This window comes from Lissotriton helveticus, chromosome 10, assembly GCF_964261635.1.
Source record: "Lissotriton helveticus chromosome 10, aLisHel1.1, whole genome shotgun sequence".
Classification (NCBI taxonomy): domain Eukaryota; kingdom Metazoa; phylum Chordata; class Amphibia; order Caudata; family Salamandridae; genus Lissotriton; species Lissotriton helveticus.
The window spans coordinates 43116333-43138909 of record NC_136071.1 but is presented as its reverse complement, the minus strand read 5'-3'; the positions used below and the strand labels follow the sequence as shown (position 1 = coordinate 43138909).

The 22577-nt window shown below is 43.1% G+C and overlaps 1 protein-coding gene across 2 annotated transcripts in view; it reads right to left on the bottom strand.

The window, feature by feature from the left end:
- LOC144785866 (NACHT, LRR and PYD domains-containing protein 3-like) overlaps positions 1–22577 on the bottom strand; it is a 251221-nt gene that overhangs the window by 119811 nt on the left and 108833 nt on the right. For both annotated transcript variants that reach the window (XM_078664719.1, XM_078664720.1), the window contains exon 3: positions 4972–5013. In XM_078664719.1, the coding sequence (XP_078520845.1) occupies positions 4972–5013 (42 nt within the window). The remainder of the gene's footprint in view (positions 1–4971; positions 5014–22577) is intronic.

Sequence of the window (22577 nt, the reverse complement as noted above, 5' to 3'; positions counted from 1 at the left end):
AACTTACTACTTTTGGTATTCACAGAAGGCATTTAGTAGTTGTAAAGTTAGTATTTTGTCTTAAATTAGTATTTTGTCTTAAGTTAGGATTTTGTCTTAAGTTAGTATTTTGTCTTAAGTTAGGATTTTCTCGATCGGCTCTCCGGGGCCGATTCACAGAACTAATCTGAGACAATGTGAATTCCCATAGAAGGCCAGGTTCACACCAGAACCTGGGCTTCTATGGGAATTCACAAGGGCATATTATCAAGACCATTATCGCCGCTTTAGCGGCAGTCTCCTGCCGCTCAAGGGGCGATAATGTTATCACCATTCTTGATAATATGGCCCGTTGTAAGTTTAGGATTTTGTCTCAGATTAGTTCTGTGAATCGGCCCCGGAGAGCCGATCGAGAACCGAGCCACTGGTGTGGCTCGGCTCTTAAAGCCCATGCACGAGCCGAGCCCAGAAAACGTTTATGTGAGTCATACATCAAAGTGTATTTCTTTAACATATGAAAGCCTTGACATTATTACTTCACATTATAGCACTGCGCTGAGATTTACTTATTAAAAGTAATAGTTTTAAAACATGAACCAATAGTAAACTTCTAGGCAAAATAGTTGTCATGTAAACTCTGTACATGGCTCAGATTATTATAGAGCAACATTATAGTTTAAAAAATAAAACACAATACGTTTTTGCACAACTGGTAGTCTGAACTTACATATTTGAAAGAGATTTCATATGTGATGCAAAAGAAACATTAGTTTCGGTGAAATAATTTATATGCGTAAGGTCACACAATTTAAGTGGGGAAGCTGCGATATATATCCAGGTTTTCTGGTTTCACTTTGTAAAACTCAGCCACTAAATTGGTATCTACTTCTCTCTCCTTTTTATGTTAGTACTTTTTTTTTTATGTCTGTGTGCACTTTTCTGCGTTTTTTTCCCAGTGCAAACTAAACCCAAAGGGATTGGAACGCTTTAGGTGAGCCCCAGTTACATTACACAAAGTTACTTTCTTTATTTTTAGTCACGGGAAGAATAAGCGATTTGCCCAGAATCAAGGGATGTTGAGCGATGCAGAGACTGGAACTATGGGCCAGATGTACGACGGTTTTTGCATGTGCAAATGGGTTTGCAAACCCATTTGCACATGCAAAAACCAATAGGGGTATGGACCATTCCAAAACAGCGAGTCGTAATTTATTTGCGGACCGCTGTTTTGGAATTGCGAATCACTATTAGGAAGGGGCATGTACAAATGTTTTGCGACTAAAACACTTGCAAATTATCTCCCAAGGGGGTGGTAATGGGGTCGCAAAAAGGAAGGAGTCCCCAAGGGATTCCTTCATCTTTGCAAATGCAGGGAAAAATATTTTTTAAGGGCCGGCAATGGTTCCAGGGACAACTGCCACTGCCTGCCCTTAAAAAAGTTAACAAAAACGTTTCATTTTTTCCTTTTTTAAATGCAGCACATTTTCCTTTAAGGAAAACGGGCTGCATTTAAAAAAAAAAATCCTGCTTTATTGAAAAGCAGTCCCAGACATGGAGGTCTGCTGAGCCCAGCAGGCCACCATACTTGGGAGGGCCTGTCATTCCCAATGGGGTCGCAAATTGCAAGAGGTTCATTAATATTCATGAGCCTCTTTATTTGCGACCCCCAGTGGGAATCGCTAACAGTGTGTTACACACTGTTACACATCCAAAATAGCGCCTCGCGAATTGTGAGTCGTAAAAAACTCGCAATTTGCAAGGTGCTATTTTGGGCGTCGTACATCTGGCCCCTGGTTCCCCAGTACCAAAGTCAGCAGCTCCGGACGTAAAACCACATCCTGGGTAGAGGGAGGGTGGCAGGCAGAAGCCACTTAGAAGCTTGGCTCGTTATGGGCTCGAGGTTCCAACAGGACCCTGAGCTGAGCCCGAGCCCGGCATTGTGCTCGAGCCTGGCTTGAGTTTTCAGTGCCTCACCCACCTCTTCAAAGACGACCTACGTTAGTTTTGAAACCACTTAGATCACTGTATGTATGTAAATGTTGGTATTTGTAGAGCTATGACCTAGCTTAAGAGGAATAGATTGAATTTTCCTGGGGGACATTCCCCAGTACAGCAATCATTGAACTATTGCACCTTGAAGAGGTGTGCGACCATGCTTAATTTGAGCCGGTGGTTGCAGGTGGGGCCCACCGGCACTAATTTTTGGGGAAGGGCACTTACTATTCTTTATCAGACTTACAAGAGAGGTAAAGCACAAAGAGGAAGAGAGACTGAAAAACCGCGACAAACGTAGCAAGCAGGAATCTGAAAGAGTACTGTGAAGAGGAAGGGAGTAGTGTCTTGCGGTGCATTAAAGAGGCATGAGGTGGAATCAAGACTATGCAGTCTTGGTATTCGGCACGCTGATGCTCGACAGCGTCAGCCGCAGGCTTCTCAGCAGCGGATGTATGACGGTACGATGCGTACCGTCACAACGCGTGCTTTTACAACGTGTCTTTTACAACGCAAGTCGTAACCACGACTTGCGTTGGGGGCGTGGATAGTAAATAGTATAATTTACTATTCTAACACCAGTCCCCGTGGATACTAGGGAAGGTGTTGGAATAGTAAATGTACTATTCTTTATCCTCTAGCGCCCCGCAGCGCAAGTAGTAGTTACGACTTGCGTTGTAAAGAACGCGTTCTAAAAGTACTGCGGGGTAACATCCGTGTCGAAAAGGATGTTCCCCCTCAGCAGCACTTGTGACCACAGCACTTATTCTTTTACAAATTAAGGCCTTTCGTCTGCTTTGTAGTAGAGTTGGAACTTACCCGAAGGCGATAGGGATCACTTATTCATTGTTACACAGCGGAAGAAAAACTAAAAAGCGAAGGGTGGAATGGTTGAATTTATCACAAGACCCTAGTGATTACTCTGTGACAAATTCCAGCCCATTATGCTTCTGTTTACTGTGCCCCTGCTGACAGGTACCAACCACATCAATTTGTAACAAATTACATCAAAGTCTTGCTCATGTCATTTTTAACACAGTTGTAGACAACATACCAAAGAGGACATATCACAACAGATACTCACATGGGATTACTCACACTGAAACAAGGTTAACAAGAGCCGAGGACCTACATTACGACTTCTAACACCTGCAGTCTGAAATAAATTAGATAAATGGAGCTGCGTCCACAGCCTTTTATCAAGGATTTCACGATGATTTAAAAGATTATTTGTAACTAGTCGTTAATAGACTTAATACTACAGCTGCCCATATCTATCTAATGCTTCAAGTACATCATCATATACGAAACAATGGCTCCTAGTGGGACTCGGAAAACATCAACATGTTATTCATTATTTAAAACAAAGAATTGATCAACAGCAAACAACCAAATTAGCCTTGATAATTATTTATGGACATAAAATGAATACTCATAAAGAGTGCCCGGTGCTTACATGTGAGAGAAAAAGTGCCAAAATAATCAAAAAGTACAGTCCATTTGACAGAATGGCCTCAATGACGTTTCGGCCCATTATAAATTAAAGGGTCATCATCAGGACAACACTCATAGCAGTGTTTCTGTAATGAAAGGGGATGTATCAAGAGAGGTGTCAAACAATCTTTTGGTTGAATGGCCATGTTAGAAAAGAGTATCGATGTATATGGTCACACGCTGCACCTGTATATTGCAAACTTTGCAAAGGAGAGAAATAAGGGATGATGTATCAATGTAAATATGTACTAAGTGTTGCAATCAAAGGGCCATCACCAAAGGAAAGAAAACATTTCTTATGGTTATTGAAAAGACAGACACTTGGCTAATACAAGGAGAAAAAGTGACCAAAAGGTTCTGGCAAAATCAACATGTAGTCAGAAAAAAGTGGGTTATTATTACCATTGGAACATTGGAATTGTGGGAGATCCACTGAAGACAAGGGAGAGCTCTTGCTCTCTCTGTTCTTTGTACACAAGGGACCTTTTCACTACTGTTACCACTGGTGTATGTGTTTTGTGCGAGGAACCTTGCAGAGGCTACTGCGAGTACTCTTTTCTCCAGGTCTTGCACCTCTGCTCTTTCATGGAAACTGAGTTTTTGATTCCAAATTGGGAGAGCAACAAGTTTGGAAGTTGGATAGAATGGAATGTTGTAGTAGTAACTTGCAGTATTGGTTCAGATCATTGAGGTAAAATCCAAAGGTTTCTGTTCTCACTGAACCAATGTCATTGAGTTGGTTGACTAAGCTTCACTCTCAAAAACTTTATAGAAAAAGCTGAAATAAAGAAGTGAAGATGAAGTCTGATCACGACTGTCTCCACTTCGAAAGATAGTTGTAAAATCATGTGTAGTCACTGCAGGAGAGAATGTGTTAGTAGCATTTGTCTTAGGTTAAGAGCTAGTTGAGGCAGCAGATGTACTTTCTACTAGTGCAACTAGTATTAGGGCCAGTGGTAGGATTGTTGATGTACTCATGAACACAGTAGCTCCTGTGTAGCAGTGTCAGTAGTCCTTGGTGCACTAATCTTCTATTAAGACCTGGAGCAGTTCTATGCCTTGTGATGTTAGTAACAACTGTAAAGCAGTACCAGAAGCAACAGAAAACACAGTCTACATGGTGAACTGCTAATAACACCAACAGTCCTGGTGCTGTGTGTATCTATGGAGGTAATGTTCGTCCTACTAGGGAAAGTACAACTGGTCACAGCAGTAGATGTAGTATCAAGTTTGGTACTGGTAGAACTAAAGAGTACTAGGATGACTCACTGAACTGACCTGGATCCTAGGGCAGGGGTACTAGTCTGGCTGGAGGTTTAATGGGTTCATTATCTCACGGTGGAACAGAATTGATAACACATGTATGTTTTTTGGGCTCCCCGGTTGTGACCGGGTGATCACTGGGGGCAATCTCCTTTACCACTGGATCCTTGGTGACATTGACTCTTAGAACAGTTTCTGAAAATCTCACTTGAAACAGGAAGTTGCTATGAAGAGTTGACTTACCGCTGTCTTGGCTCCTGGTGGTGAAGTCGCGGCGTACAGATGCTGCAAGAGAAAACAGGAGAAATTGTGGAAGAAGCCATAGAGGACCAGACAGGTGGTATTTAATTTAACGTCCAATCCCTACTCTCCTTCCCAACTTCTACTTCTTCACACTGGCCTTTTCCTGATGGGTTACCTCACCTCTTGGACATCTGGGGTGGCTTAAGCTGTATTATCCTACAGATCAGGGAGCACTGCTTTCTCTCATTTTAGGGTGTATATTGCTATCTCGTGGTCAACCACCTCAAGATATAAATACATGTATGGTTCTACAGCGACAGCCACCTCATTCCCAGAGTATATTTTTGATGCATTTAACACTGTGTTATTCAACTACATCTACCCTAAAACAATATTGGTTTTTTTTTTTAAATGAAAGTGCTATTAACTTATATTTAATATAGCATGTATACCTAACCACAGCACAAACTACATTTCACTAAATGTATTTACTAATCATAGGGGTTGATTTATTTGTTGGCGATCAGCCCGTCCTCCACCAGGGCGATGGAGTAAACAACTCAGCCACCCTGACAGGTATCAACGCTTAAATTTAGAAATGTCCCCAGGCCCAGCAGCTCTGGCAGGAAGCCGTCATGGTGGTTCCTGTCAATTCATTAGAATTTTGACATGCGGCTCTATAAACATGACAGAGCCATATGACAACCTTACTAAGTTTCTCTTATTTCCAAAAAGAAAATCCCACCGGGTGATTTTCTTTTTGGAACTAAAAAAAAACAATGCCACCTCTTCATGGGAATTTTCTCCCATAGTGAGGGGGTCTTGAGCACTTTTTGATGCCCCTTCCTTACTGCAGGGGTTTTCCTGGCAGTGACGGGCATTGAAAAACGGCTTTAAGTCCACCCATCTGAATTAGGTAGGTGGACATACAGCCAAACATCCGACGGTCGTTACTCTGTCACGACATCAGAAAAGCTTGACCTGCAGTGGAGTAGCTTGTGCCATCGTCAAACTATGGTCTGCACGCATTTAAATTGGGAAATAGGATCATAGTTCTGGCAGGGAGGGTACTCTGTCTGGTTCCCTCTTTGCTAAGAAATAAATCGGCCCCTTGATATACAGCTGTTTTTCTAAACATGAATTTAGATTAATTAAATAAAATAATTGTCCTTATCCTAACTCTATTACTAACACTACCTTTTAATTGTTTAAAATTTATAAACAAAATAATTATCTTGAATCTAAACCTAATAGCCTAACCAAATTCAAATTAAATGAAATTAATTAAATGATGATGGTTAACCAAACCAAATTACTAATAATAATCTGTTCCATAACGTATTTAATTTAATAACATTAAGTTAAATGAATTAAATTAGGTTATAACAGACCAAAATAACTTAATCTACCATAGCTATTAACTTATTAAAAACAAAGTACAAATTATAACCCTTTCCATAATTTCTTTAATTATTTTAAATTACTTTAACATAATTAATTTAAATTTAAATTTGCTATAAGAAATTACAATATATACTTGGACAATTTATTTATTTTTAGTAATGCATTTTAATTTACAATAAACAAAGTTTCTAACCATTGTCTTTTTTTAAATAATGTATGTAAAATATGGCTTTAGCTTGAAATTACAATAAATACTATTCTACTTACCTCAATGGTGTTGTAGCCTCCTCTGTAGTCGTAAGCCCGTAGTGCAGGATGCATGGTATTTAAAAGTAGGACATGTATGTTTAAGTAATGCATGTCTTGACAGAGGAAAAACTCATAAAGTCATTTTTCACTGTTGTATGGCTATCTCTCCCATAGACTAACACTGGGTTATGTAATTACACTTAATACGTGCTAACTGCAGTTTGGGACCAGATAAAGAAATGGTGCTTACACTCAAATTAAATTCAGTTTAAATTCTTCTTTAGTGGTAACATTTAATTTTAACTTACTATTCTGAAAATGCCAATAAATGCCAATATTAGAAAGTTGATATTTTCTGCCTACACCAAAGATGCCTTTTCAGGAGTGTAAATTGCTCTGCTGTTGTGGGTTCTGTATATTGCTTCCAGACATGGGAACAAAGAAGGCCCAGATGAGTGGGGAGCGGGTCTTCCTGACAGGTGTCCCGAGTCATAATTGTAAATGGCTCTGCTGATGTAAGTGGTGTGTTGCTTCCAGACTGTAAGACAAAGGAAGCCTAGGTGTGAGGGGGCGGGTCTTCCTGAGCGGATGGCTGAGGAAGAACTGACCCCTGCCCTGTTTGCACTTCAAATGACCCTGCCTGCAGCACATACAAAGGAACCTGAGACTAGGTCTGCCCTTGCCTTTCTCACCCCAGACAGTATGGATCCAAGTCCGGGGGAAGAACTGCCCACAACTAGTTTTGGGGGTAGGACAGGAAATTTCCCCAAAACTAGGATGGCACCATGTATAATAGTGGCACCTTCAGAACCTCTTCAGAACACCTGGCGCAGTGCGACATAGACCGATGCAGAACCTCACATCGCAGCACCCCACTGCTGCTGATGGGTGGCTTCAACGGAACCGATTTAGTACACTGGAAAGAGGATGCACAGCTTGTGTTTGACAAATCGTTGTTTTACGTTGTTTAGTGATTTTCGAAGGTTGGGTGCTACAAACAGGTGGTGTGTCCGTCCAACACACTTTTGGCATACACGTCGTAAATGTGTCACCATGGGATTTGGTGACCTCACGGTATTCTGTGCACACCTTTTGGTGCTTGAAAAAACAAGCTTCCGTGAAGATTGATTAAAGAGGTTTATTCACATTCGTTTCAATGATTTCATGATGTTGTTCAGTATGTGTTATTTGAATCCATTCAATTAATTACACAATACTAAAGGTGGCTCCAATGCATTTCGGGTGCCGAACCCTTCATCGGGGAGCTCCTATGGGTGACATGAAGGAGGATATGGCTCAAAAAATGTGTAAAATGCTGGGATAAAAAGCGTGACATGCGGGAAGGGTTGGTGAGGAAAGTGGTCGAAATATCATGGAAGTGAATTCAACGTGCGACTGTGTGAGTTACATCGTGTTCTAAGTGCCGGCGTACAGGTGATGGGTTCAAAAATATGAAAGGTGGCGTGCTCGAAGCTGTGGTTAATGTGTCTAGATACGGTCGGAAAACGGGGTGAAAATGACTCACGTGTGTCCTATGATGCTTGGTGCCTGTGGGGGAGAAGTGGTCGCAAAATGTTACACTCGGTAGACAAATTTCATTGGGGGTTTGCGCCTACCGCGCCTATCAAGCTCCGTGGTATAAATGTCCATTACGACACTTACTTGAATATTAGTGATGTGGCGGTCTCTAACGGCTTCTCCGGTGCTCTTCTCCACTCCAGGGGAACCAGGAAGTGAGGGATAGCGTGGTGTGGGGGGATAGAAATAAAGAACAGACTGTTGCGGCGGCCATCTTAAGGGAGTGAAAAATCTGACGGCTGGTGGGGGGGGTATGAACGAACCGGTGCCGGTGCGTGAGAGGCTATATAAATGAACAGAGCTAGATTCATGACTTAGTAATGAAGAATAAAGGGTAGAAAATAAAAGAAAATGAAAATAAATATAAAAATGAAAATGAAAATAAACATCGCGTGAAAGTAAAACAGTTGCACTATAGAAATGCCTGCAGAAGACAAACACCATAAAGGTGAATTCACAGATAACATGCAAATTCCAAACGGTCATTCAGTCCCATTGGCTTCATGGACTGAAGTTTAAAAATCCATGCCATCTCATGGACAGCACGCATAATCATGCAGTATGATGAAATAGCGAGGTCCACTGAGGCCAAAGCTGACAGCCTAGTCTTCAACGAAGACGAAACGGCTCGCATTTACGCCTTGATCAATGAGGATATAGCCACCACTACATCCAGTCGCACTAAAGAACAATGCATTCGACAACTAATATATCTGTCCAAACGAGAAATAAACCAAAAGTTGCACGCCAGCACGCTACTTAAATACCATCGATCAATGCGGATCCCAAGAGTAGCACTGAAACCATCCCTGTGTAAGAATTCGAAAAGCTTCCAAGAAAAATGGAATGCCATCCTAAACAAGTGCAGCTTTCACAGACCTCAACAAAGAAATCAAAGAAGTAGAATCTGAATTATCGAAGATGGCAACCTCGGATGAGCTAAATAAAATCTTGGAAGATACGAAAGAGCAAATCGAGAAACACACGAGAGAAATCAACGACCGCAAACTCCGGAAGTTCAGACGAGACACACAAGATTACAAATTAGGGGAGGTATACACGTGGGCAGACGTGTATGCCCAAAGACGACGAAACAAACCGTTCAATCCCCAAACTGACACATCCTCCTCCGGCAGTGATACTAATCTCAGACCACCTAGACAAAACATCAATGAACAACCACAACATCAAGAAGGCTCATTGAGTGCCGACAAATCACCATCCACGGTCTCTTTTTTAGAGGAAGGCCAGGACAATCTAAACGACTCAGGAGGGTCCGCAGAAAAGGCAAAGGACCTACAAAAAGAGCAACAAACCTCGTATTCCAACACACGGAGTATGAAGAAGAACAAAAAGAGAAACAACTAGTGATCAACATATCAGACATCCTTATGTCACCACAATAAATAAGACTTTTATCTAAAGGTACATCCTTTATACCCACCACAAAGACGAACCAGCTGGAACTCCAAATCAGCACTTACAAATTTATAAGGAAACTCAAACTGAGATATTTCTTTGACCATGTAACTTCACCCAGTATCAGGAAATCGGATCAACTGATGGGACTGAGACCCGTAAGCTCTTTTGAAGCTCCAACCAGTCACAAAAGTATTGAGCTTTTCAAAACGCTTGTCAAACAGGACGTTGCAAAATTAAATTTCAACAAGTCACCTTGCAGCAACATGATTAAAAGGATTTTGACACCCTACTTAGAATCGCTATGAATGAACACATTAAGTGTATTAAGGCAGATAAAGGTGGCGCACTAGTAATAATGAACACCAGCATGTATAATCAAAAAATGGATGAACATATCAAGGACCAACAGACATACATGAAACTTCCGAACAATCCCACCAATGAATTTAAAGCGAGACTACTACTAATCGTCAACAAAGCTCATGAGAAAGCCATCATTGATGACAGAACAAAGAAATACCTGACAGTCCTGTTTCCAAAAAGCCCGACAATCAACCTAATCCCAAAGATTCACAAAGATTTGCTGAACCCACCATGCAGACCCATCGTCTCGACGAGAGGTTCTCTCCATGAACCAGTGGGTAAATTCATAGATCGCTATCTACAACCCATTGTGAAGAACATGAACAGTTATGTTCAAGATACGACTGATTTTTTGACCAAACTTTCACAAGTAACATTACACCCCAATCAACAAGTAATCTTATGCGCTGCGGACGTCCGATCGCTCTATACCTCAATTCCTCACCAAGGAGGAATTGACGCCATAGAAAAAGCCATCCTTGAAAGTGACATAGAGAAAGAGATGCAAACATTCCTAATGGAATTGATGATTTATACGCTCTATCACAGCTACTTTCGCCACGAAGACAACTGGTACCTGCAACTATCCGGGACCGCAATGGGAAATTGTGCCGCGCCAACCTATGCCAACATCTACATGAAACTCTTCGAAGAGGAGAACATTTACAACAACTCATTTTGGACCGAAAACTTGATTTTATACGTCAGGTACATAGACGACGTTTTTATTATCTGGAACAATTCAAAAGAGACTCTTACACAATCGCTCATGACATTGAATTCTGTAAATGACAGGATCCAATTTACGTGGGAAATTAACCACAAAACAATAACCTTCCTGGATGTGAGATTAACCATCACTGACACTGGCATTGAAACAGATTTATTCCGCAAGCCCACTGACAGAAATAACACACTGTTATACACCAGTTTTCATCAAGGTTCGTTAAAACAACATTTACCTACATCTCAGATGCTACGCATCAAAAGAATTGTCTCTAATCCATCCATGGTTGAAGCACGTTTGGAAGAAATGGGCAGAAGATTTCAAGAAAGAGGTTACCCTGAGGACACAATACAAAAGGCAAAAACAAGAGCATCAACAGTAACCAGAGAAGAAGTTCTCAAAAGAACCCCTAAAAACAGGGAGACAGACTAGTCCTGGTATCTAAATTTTCCACCCAAAGTGCATCCTACAAGAGAATTATTTTGAGACACTGGCCGATTCTGGCAGCTGAGATTGATTTTGGAACCACCTTCAAAGAACTTCCAATCTTCGCATACACACGTAATGCGAACATTAGAGAGATATTGAATAGACCTCAACCCGCAACCAAAAAGGAACACAAAGGTACTCAACCTTGCATGAACTGTGGGAACTGCAACTGTATAATGAAAGGCACCTCAATAAATCACCCAATGAAGGGACACAAAATCAATTTGAAAGTCAACGCAACCTGTGATACGCAGAACGTCATATACCTGATCAAATGCCCATGTGGCATGACATACATTGGAAAAACGGAAAGGAAGATCAAGACTCGCACCAACGAGCATAAATCCAACATTCGAACACATCATCAGAAATCCAATGTAGCAGTACATTTCACTGAATTTCGTCATAATGTCTCCCAACTAAAACTCCTGATACTGGAGGTTGTAGAAAAAATTGAAGGAAAAGACAACAACAAAGAACTTTTGAGAAGAGAGATGGCATGGATTTTTAAACTTCAGTCCATGAAGCCAATGGGACTGAATGACCGTTTGGAATTTGCATGTTATCTGTGAATTCACCTTTATGGTGTTTGTCTTCTGCAGGCATTTCTATAGTGCAACTGTTTTACTTTCACGCGATGTTTATTTTCATTTTCATTTTTATATTTATTTTCATTTTCTTTTATTTTCTACCCTTTATTCTTCATTACTAAGTCATGAATCTAGCTCTGTTCATTTATATAGCCTCTCACGCACCGGCACCGGTTCGTTCATACCCCCCCCACCAGCCGTCAGATTTTTCACTCACTTAAGATGGCCGCCGCAACAGTCTGTTCTTTATTTCTATCCCCCCACACCACGCTATCCCTCACTTCCTGGTTCCCCGGGAGTGGAGAAGAGCACCGGAGAAGCCGTTTGAGACCGCCACATCACTAATATTCAAGTAAGTGTCGTAATGGACATTTATACCACGGAGCTTGATAGGCGCGGTAGGCGCAAACCCCCAATGAAATTTGTCTACCGAGTGTAACATTTTGCGACCACTTCTCCCCCACAGGCACCAAGCATCATAGGACACACGTGAGTCATTTTCACCCCGTTTTCCGACCGTATCTAGACACATTAACCACAGCTTCGAGCACGCCACCTTTCATATTTTTGAACCCATCACCTGTACGCCGGCACTTAGAACACGATGTAACTCACACAGTCGCACGTTGAATTCACTTCCATGATATTTCGACCACTTTCCTCACCAACCCTTCCCGCATGTCACGCTTTTTATCCCAGCATTTTACACATTTTTTGAGCCATATCCTCCTTTATGTCACCCATAGGAGCTCCCCGATGAAGGGTTCGGCACCCGAAATGCATTGGAGCCACCTTTAGTATTGTGTAATTAATTGAATGGATTCAAATAACACATACTGAACAACATCATGAAATCATTGAAACGAATGTGAATAAACCTCTTTAATCAATCTTCACGGAAGCTTGTTTTTTCAAGCACCAAAAGGTGTGCACAGAATACAGGGAGGTCACCAAATCCCATTTTCAACGGAACCGACACAGCTTGACGCAAACCAGTGCAGGGCGTCGCATCTCAGCAGCATGAAGCTCCTGATCGCAGCTTGACGTGATAAGACGCAACATAGAGATTCTCATTGCAGGTTTATGCAGACCTTGCATTAACAATGTAAGGTGCAACCTTGAGCGGACCAAACTCTGTCTTATATCCCGCCAGCGATCCTTGCAGTCGGCCTGACTTTGTCCTGGTTCAGGACAGGTAGATACCAAGAGTTGGTGTTTCGTGACTCTCAATGCTATTTTTATAAAAACTTTAAAAACGAAAACTTTGGTTCTACTGACTAGATTTTTTATATTTTGATGTCATGTTATGTATTACATTATACTCAATTTTTCTAAATTAGTTAAAGATTTTTATTGTGTAAATACTTTACACATTTCCTCTAAGTTAAGTCAGAATGCTTTGTGCCAAGCTACCAGAGGGTTAAGTACTGGTTTATTTAATGACTTCTGTGGTTCACCCTGGCAAGGATTGCTACTTGAGTGGGGCTCTCACTCCCCTCAACTAATAACCCAATTTCTTACAGAGTCTATTCAATGTAGTGGTGGTGAACCATTCCTTGCCATGAGCACTATCATTTGGCTATGAGTCATTTTAACTCTCTCATACAACACATTGTAGTCTAACTGTAGGGGTTATGTTGACCATTTATTACAAGTCTATTTGTCCTCCAGCTGGTGAAACATTTTTTCCATCGTTTACCTTGCACATTATTCTAGATAAATACTATTTGATATGTTTTTACTGTCTATGTAGAGCAATTAAACATTAATCATACATAAAATATTCCATAGGCCGGACAGACTTCAAGGAAGGCCCACCATTGACAAGGCTTTACAATTACCTCAATTTCATGACTGTCATAGTTCAGATCCCCAAATGGAAGTGGATATGTGCTGAGCCCGTTTGTGAATAAGATCTCACCTACCGGTGGGAAGGAGAATATTGAGAAGGATGCAAAAAGTGATGGCAGTCCTTCAAGAATGACATGTGGATATCAAGATAACTGATCTGAGTAACACAATTATAACCTTTGAGAATGGAATGAGTTACATCCAGGTTTCCAAAAGTAATCTCAGTAGTAGAAACTTTAACAGTGGTTCCCAAACTTTTTCAACCCAGTGCTCCCTTGCCCTATTGGCCATTGGCTGCGGCTTCCCAATATGTTACTTTTCTTTTGGCGGAGGGGGGATGTAAACCCAGCCTTAGGAGTAATTCCATTTTTCTCCCTGAAAATAGTTGAGATGAAGCCGACAAAGGTATTATAATGATTGATGTGGGGCACATTCTTGGGAACCAAATGGGGGGAGATTGGCGGAGGATGAAAAAACGTATTCTCATTGGCACTTTTTGCATGATCGCTAGGTGTAAGAGTGCAGCTATTGTGTGTTTCATAATTTGTGGCGTCAAAGCACATTGGATTTGTGCAGAATAGAGTGGTGTATGGCTCCACTTTAACAAACCTGGGGCACTCAGATCATGCAGAGGGCAAAGCAGTCCTTATGTTCCATGGATGCACTTGAAGACCTGGCGTGTGCACTGGGGGCTCCTTGGCGTGCACTGGATAGCCATATGATTGGCAGTTCAACCCAGAAATGTGCTTTGGAAGCCTTCTCATATGTGCTCACAGATCTGGAATGTGCATTGTCAGTATTATGGTGTGCATGGACAGCCATGGAATCTGAAGCAAGCTTCTCCCCGCTGCCTAAGTGCTTAGGGCCTCATTTATGAAAAGTGACGCATCTCTGTGTGAAAACAGCGATGCGTCACTTTTCACTACACCCTCCTTGCGACACCAATGATGCGTCATATTTACAGTATGACGCATCATTGCGCAAGGAGTTACAGATACGTCAGTATTTCTGACGTATCTGTATGGCGCAAAAGTGACGCATTGCTGGAGTGTGTCACAAAGTGACGCAACTCCAGGAATGAGTCCTTTCACATGGGGCAAGCCCCATGTGAAAGGGCCTGCGTCAGTCTTACGCCTGCTGTGAGGCAGGCGTAAGAAATTTACGCATTTTTGTCCTAGAAGTGGCGCAGTGAAATCACATAGATTTCACTGCGTCACTTCTACGACCCTTTCTTGCGTCAGAACGCCCCCCCTGCATACATTATACCTGGCGCAGGTATAAAGTGGCGCAGGGGTTTACAAAGTGACGCATCTACCTAGATGCGTCACTTTGTAAATATGGCGCAACAAGGTGCATTTTTTACGCCACTGGTGCGTCACAAAGATTGACTTCTATATTCATGTGAGCACAGTGCTGCCTGCATCAAGGCCAACTCAGGACCAACAGATGCATGATTGGAGAGGTTGGTTTTAATGCTGGAAGCTATATTATGATACAGTAAGTAAACTACACAGTATTAATGTACATTTCAATTTACGGTGCTTTTGCAGCCCATTTGTTTTGCATCAGTCTAGTCCGGGAGGCATAAAAAGCATGGCTTGTTCGAACAGGACATTCAAAGCAGTGACATATATAAGACAAAAATGTCCTCGGACTATTACGGTGACATTGTGCATAATCTAACAATGGGGTTGTTTTAAAACAATCGGTGGCACATCAGGAGCGAAATGCTGGCTGTGTCTGAGTGCACAGGACTCATTTGAATATTGAAAGGCAATCACTGTCCTTGCACAACCCCATTGTGTTTAACCCCTTCGCCGCGGTGTTCACCGTGGGTTATCTCGGCCTCTTCCTTCAGCTCCTCAGGGATGTTGTTTCCTTACCTTGCTCTCTTCCATATACCTTTTAAGGCAATTGCAGTCTCTGTCTGTCCTTCCTCTCTTCCTGCTAGATCTTAGACAAGGTTCATCCTCTCCTCTTTATGTCTTCCCCCCACCCTCAGAGCACGCTTGGTCTCTTTGACCCTCTCTTTTACCTGGCACTCCTCCTTGCACGTCCCCTTGAAGATCCTATATTATGTACACACTCTTATCTTCTCTCCTCCTTACAGCTCTTAGATGATGTTCACACTCTTATCTTCTCTCCTCCTTGCAGCTCTTAGATGATGTTCACACTCTTATCTTCTCTCCTCCTTGCAGCTCTTAGATGATGTTTACACTCTTATCTTCTCTCCTCCTTGCAGCTCTTAGATGATGTTTACACTCTTATCTTCTCTCCTCCTTACAGCTCTTAGATGATGTTCACACTCTTATCTTCTCTCCTCCTTGCAGCTCTTAGATGATGTTCACACTCTTATCTTCTCTCCTCCTTGCAGCTCTTAGATGATGTTTACACTCTTATCTTCTCTCCTCCTTGCAGCTCTTAGATGATGCTTACACTCTTATCTTCTCTGCTCCTTCCAGCTCTTAGATGATGTTTACATTCTTATCTTCTCTCCTCCTTACAGCTCTTAGATGATGTTCACACTCTTATCTTCTCTCCTCCTTGCAGCTCTTGAGGTGATGTTTACACTCTTATCTTCTCTCCTCCTTGCAGCTCTTAGATGATGCTTACATTCTTATCTTCTCTGCTCCTTCCAGCTCTTAGATGATGTTTACATTCTTATCTTCTCTCCTCCTTACAGCTCTTAGATGATGTTCACACTCTTATCTTCTCTCCTCCTTGCAGCTCTTAGATGATGTTTACACTCTTATCTTCTCTCCTCCTTGCAGCTCTTAGATGTTTACATTCTTATCTTCTCTCCTCCTTCCAGCTCTTAGATGATGTTTACATTCTTATCTTCTCTCCTCCTTCTAGCTCTTAGATGATGTTTACATTCTTATCTTCTCTCCTCCTTCCAGCTCTTAGATGATGTTTACATTCTTATCTTCTCTCCTCCTTCCAGCTCTTAGATGATGTTTATATTCTTATCTTCTCTCCTCCTTCCAGCTCTTAGATGATGTTTACATTCTTATCTTCTCTGCTCCTTCCAGCTCTTAGATGATGTTTACATTCTTATCTTCTCTCCTCCTTCCAGCTCTTAGATGATGTTTACATTCTTATCTTCTCTCCTCCTTCCAGCTCTTAGATGATGTTTACATTCTTATCTTCTCTCCTCCATCCAGCTCTTAGATGATGTGTACATTCTTATCTTCTCTCCTCCTTCCAGCTCTTAGATGATGTTTACATTCTTATCTTCTCTCCTCCTTCCAGCTCTTAGATGATGTTTACATTCTTATCTTCTCTCCTCCTTCCAGCTCTTAGATGATGTTTACATTCTTATCTTCTCTCCTCCTTCCAGCTCTTAGATGATGTTTACATTCTTATCTTCTCTCCTCCTTCCAGCTCTTAGATGATGTTTACATTCTTATCTTCTCTGCTACTTCCAGCTCTTAGATGATGTTTACATTCTTATCTTCTCTCCTCCCCTCCAGCTCTTGGATGATGTTCACACTCTTATCTTCTCTCCTCCTTCCAGCTCTTAGATGATGTTCAACCTCTCATATTCTTCTCTTCTTCCAATGGTAAGTTGATGTTCAACCCCTCATCTTCTTTCCTCCTTCAAGTTCTTTGATTATGTTCACCCTCTTATATTCTCCCCTCTTTCAACCTCTAGACGATATTCAGCCTCTCTTTATCCCTTTCTTCCACCTCCCAAACACACTTGCTCTCTATTGTCGTCCTACCTTGCACTCTTTCCTGTGGTTCTTATAGTGTGTTCACTCATTCTTTTTTCACTCTCTTTACCCCCTCTAAGGCCACAGTTGTTTCTCTTATCTTGCTTTTCTTCGAGCAGCTCTTAACAAAAGTTTAGTTTGTATTATATCACTCACTTCCTTCTGGCTGTTAAGAAGAAACAGTGCCATGTCTTAATCAATATGGCACTTTTTTTTCGGTCTCTCTTTGTCGCAGCGCAGCACAAATAATTTGGTTGCTATACTGCATTGCAAAATAGCCTTTACAACGCTGCCATAAGCAAGCGTGACGTTTCCCCGTGAGCGGAACAATGCATGCCTTAACCACGCAAATGCCTTAACCACGTATATTCCTTAACCACACATATGCAGTCCGCGTTCTAGCTGCCTAAGCGGGCAGGGGGACGAACTGCAAGGATCGCTGCAGGAAGGACCGTGACTTGTCGAGGTAAGTTGGTCTGGGGCCGGGTAGGTTTTAGGAGAGGGGGCCAGTTTTAGGGATCACGGCAGGGGGGAGGTCTGGTTTTTGCGGCAGGAGATAGTTTTTCGGGCTCAGGGTGGGGGGACTAGGCTGTTTATTTAATGGGGGCAGGGTTTTAGGCCTCAGGGCCGTGGAAAGGGTTGTGCTAGTTTTAAGGACAGCACTGGGGTAAGATTTAGGGCTCACAGCGGGGGGGGGGGCTGGGGTCAGGATAATTTTGGGTAGGTGGCAGGGTTTTAGGCCTGTGGGCGGAGGGAGGGGAAGGGGTAGTTTTCAGGGCAGGGCGGGTAGGTTTTAGGACTCGGGGTGGGGGGCAAGGTAGGGGGATAGGATTTTAGGGCTTGGGCGGGGGCAGTCGAGGTAGTGTTAATCTTTACCATGCATATCCCTTTACCAATCATACCTTTACCACGAAATTGCTTGTTAAAGACGAACGTGATAAAGGAATGCATGGTTTAGACACGTTTGTGGTTAGGATGGCGTTGTAGAGGCATGCGTGGTTCAGCCATACGTGCCTCTGTAATACAACCACCTGCGTTGCTCCAGAAGTTAGCATATTTAGTCCCACCTTTCATCCCCCTTGCTTGTATACAGTGATCACATCTCCTCACTTGCTTCATTCCTTTTGGCTCTTGCACCGTGTATGGTCTTGTAAACCTTGTAATCTTCCTCCCAGCATTGGAGTCATGCTAGGCTGTACTTTGTACTTTGAGCATCTAGGGCCAGATGTAGGTAAATAGTATTTACTGATTTTAAAATACCGAATTTTACCGATTTTACCGATTCGGTATTTTAGAATGGGTAAATGCTATGTAGGTAATATTTCGGAAAAAATTACCGTATCGTTAAGATTTGGTATTTACCGAATCGGTATTTACCGATTCGGTAATTGCCATTCATTCCTATGGGCCTGGAGGCCCATAGGAATGCATGTCAATTACCGAATCGGTAATTACCGATTCGGTAAAATAGGGAAAGAGTCAAGGGCGGCAAGGTGTCACTTTGACACCCTGTTGCACCCCTGAATAGTGCTTGTGTGCACATGTGGCACACATACATACCCTAAGGGCATGTATGTCTGTCACATGGCACAGGTGTAAATGCACAGATTTGCATCGGTAAATACCGATTAGTTATTTACCGAATCCTCCCCTACATCCCAAATCGGTAATTTCGGCCGTTACCGACAGGTATTAGGCTTCCTGCATCTGGCCCCTTATGCTTTACCTGGGACTTAAGCTCCTGGGTCCTTTTGAAATTCTTGTTATTTGCCGCAGCCCTTACTATGCCTGACAAGCATGCAGATTTTACACAGAACTGAGTAGTAGTCAATGTATATTTTCTATAAACTTTTTCCATTCAGGGGTTCTACTTTTTAATAGATTGCCCATCATTTTTTAGCTTCACTTCTATCTTTCATGTAACCTTTATTCTTAGAACATGCTATTTGTTTATATTTAATTAGATATTCAATTAAAACAACAATTTTAACTGTATTTTGTGATCATCTAAATATATGTTTATTGCTGCGGCTATTGTCTTATTTTTAATTTATTGTAACTGTGTTTGCAGCTCTGGCTAATAGAATCAATAAAACACCTTCCATTCCACCTCCCCTTTTCCCTTCCCCCTTCCTCATTCCCTTGTCTCCCTCCCTTCACATTTGCATCCTTTATGCAGCTCTCTGAGCCTGAAAGGGCATTGTTTGGATTTATTCTCAGTGCTCCCTTGTGTCTGGACAAAGCTTTGTTTCGCTGATGAGCTCTAATTATAGGAAAACATGTGTCAGGAGATGTTTGTGTTCATTCCAGGTTGGCTTGGATGGTATTTTACCAATCTAACGCTGTAATACTGTGCCCTGAACGGCAAAATGCTTTTGTCAGTTATTTGCTTGGCGTGGATAGCAGTTGCTAATCTTGTGCTTGGAGACATTGCTTAAAAAAAATTGCAAAAGGCTTTGTCACTTTTCTGAGATCAGGATGGGTGGCTTTCGGCTTATCCTAGGCTTACAATTTCTGCTGGACAATCAAGCATTTGAGGTTAGCAGAGTTTGGCCAAGAGGGTACTTTGTTGCCACAGCGACGGAGTACCCTCTCTGCCAAAGCGAAGTTCCATCCCCTCTCATTTGGAGTTTGGCATAACATCAGTATGTAGACGGTAGAGGGCACTCTATCGCCACCACTGACATACACCTCCAATGGCCCGATGGAGTAACAGGCGTCAGAGATTTGGCCATGTGTTCGATCACCCTATTTAGAGTGGGCTAACACATGGCCAGTTTTCACTATCCATACCGGGCAGTAACAGGCAGTGAAAACTGCAGAATGACCCCCACGCCATGGGAGGAATCTCTCATGGTGAGAGAGTGGAGGGTGTCACTGATTTGTTTGAAAAAGAAAATCCAGCTTTGGGATTTTCATTTTGAAAATAAAAACAAATATTGAATATTTGACATACAGCTCCATCATGCTGACATAGCCATCCTTCACACTTTCAATGCTTTTATAGTAACCGCCGTGGCGGCTGTTCCTGAAAATGCCAGAGATGAACACTGGGCTTGGTTCTAATGGCACAGCACAGAATACCTGGCTGATGAGCCGTAATAAGGGCCAAACAGTCCTGGGTTGCTTGTGTCCCATGTACCAGTTGGTCGGTCTAGTTGCATAGTCCCATCTTCGCTGATCATGATTTTCGGGGCTGGGGGGAGAGTTAGGGCTGGTTACCCTCTACTGGGGTTGTCCAGAAGGTCCACAGGTGCGTGTACCCCATGTCCAAGGCTGGCACCCAATAGAGAGTCTGCAGTTTCACCTCTAATCTCAAGCCATTCCCAGACATCCTCTGGTCGCTCAAAGAAGTGGGACATCCCTTGGTGTAGGACTTTAGCTTCGCTGGGTATTGGAGTTTATCCCTAAGGTTGAGAGCCCTCATCTTCTGCTTGATGCTGAGATATGATTTACTTCTCTCCTGCACTTGCTTTGTGTAGTCTGGGTAGATGCTACTTTGGCACTACCAAACTGGGAGACCGACCACTTCCTTGCCACTCAAAGGATACAGTCTCTGTCACTGTAGTTCGGTATCTTGGTAATGATAGTCATAGGAGGTGCCCCCATGTGCAGGAACGGCACAGGGCCCTGTGCTCTCTTTCTATGACAAACAGTTCATAGAGGTCTTCTGGTCTAAGTTCTGTCCTCACCCTATTCTCCAGAAATTGCTCCATGGAGAGGCCTTCCTATTTCTCTGGGAAGCCCAAGAGTCTTATGTTACTTCAGCAAGAGCAGCCTTCTGGGTCTTCAGCCCGAAGCTCCAGGTCTACTGTGATGGTGTTCATTTGAGCAACTTGGCACTTCAGCGACTTTACCTCCCCCTGTATATCAGTGATATTACCTTCCACTGATTTGACTTTATCAGCTAACATCCGTAGGTCTGCACGAAGGAGGTTAATGTCGGTAGAGACGTTATGATTTTATGTTCAAGGGCTGTGCAAGATCCCTGTATGGCTGCCAAAAGTTCTTCTTTAGTTGGTTCAGAATCATCATGTGGTTGATCAGCAGCGTTTTGTGTGTCAGACTGCCGCATATTGTTTTGTGTAGGTCGGTGCGAGGTGGTGTATTGTGTTACTGTGTTGTTCGCTTGAGTTCTCGCTGCCTTGTTTTTACCCATGACTGCAGGCTCCCTCTGGGCCCCTACAACAGGGCCCTAGGTTGCTAGCAGTAGATTTGGTGCCATCCCACCACCTCAAGTCCTTATGTCAGGCCCAAGGACCCCCAAACACTTGGCCCCTGGCATGCAGATGAGTGGTGGCGAAGATGAAGTCCACAGTCCCAACCTCAAGAATCTGTATGGGACCACACATATCCAAACGCCAAGGCCAGTGGACAGTACGGGGACACTGCGACCGATCCCAACCTCAGAGATGATGCAGTGTGTAAGGTGGGATCAGCCCTCTGCAGGGCAAGCAGTGCAGGCCCAGGACGATGTATAGCAAGTTATTGCAGGTCCATTCACTCCCTATACCAGCTGAATCAGTAGTCCTGGTCTGAGGTGTCTGAGGGAGCAAGCACTCACCATGTACCCTCTGTGGTCACCGGACACACAGCGAGGCCCAGAGGTACAGTCAAACACTCTCCATGCCCCCCGCTGGTTGCTGTTGTGCCTGCTGCTCTGGCTGATGTGAAATGTGTCCGTAGGCCGGTTCCTAGGCTGGCCCCTTACTTAACTTAATTATTAGGTCCTCCTGGAGGGCCCATGCGGCCAAGCTCAGCAGTCCTGTGCAGATTCTCTGCTCTTTACAGGAGGGTCCCCTCCCGGGAGCCCCCCGGTTTGAGCACTCGTCTGATGTGGACTGGGGTCCGACCACTAAACAGGATCCGGGTTGGGCGAATCCCACCCCAAGCCATCTCACCTCCTCCCCGGGCTCATGCCACTTACAGGGACAGGCCTCAGCATCAACAGGGAAACAGGCATCCAACAGGTTCCTGCCCTTTCAGTGTTGGCATCTGCAGCCCAAGGCCCCACCGGTCGTCCATGATTACTCAAGACCGCGGCTCCGCCTCTCGCTGCTGGCCTCACATTGCAGCCACTCATTCCACTTTGGTTGAACAACTCAGGACTCCCTCTGAAGATTGCTGCCCAACACCCAACTGGGCTCGGGTTTCGTCAGACGTCTACTGCAGAGAGAGAGCCACAACCTGCTGGTATGGGACAGGATTTTGCCAGAG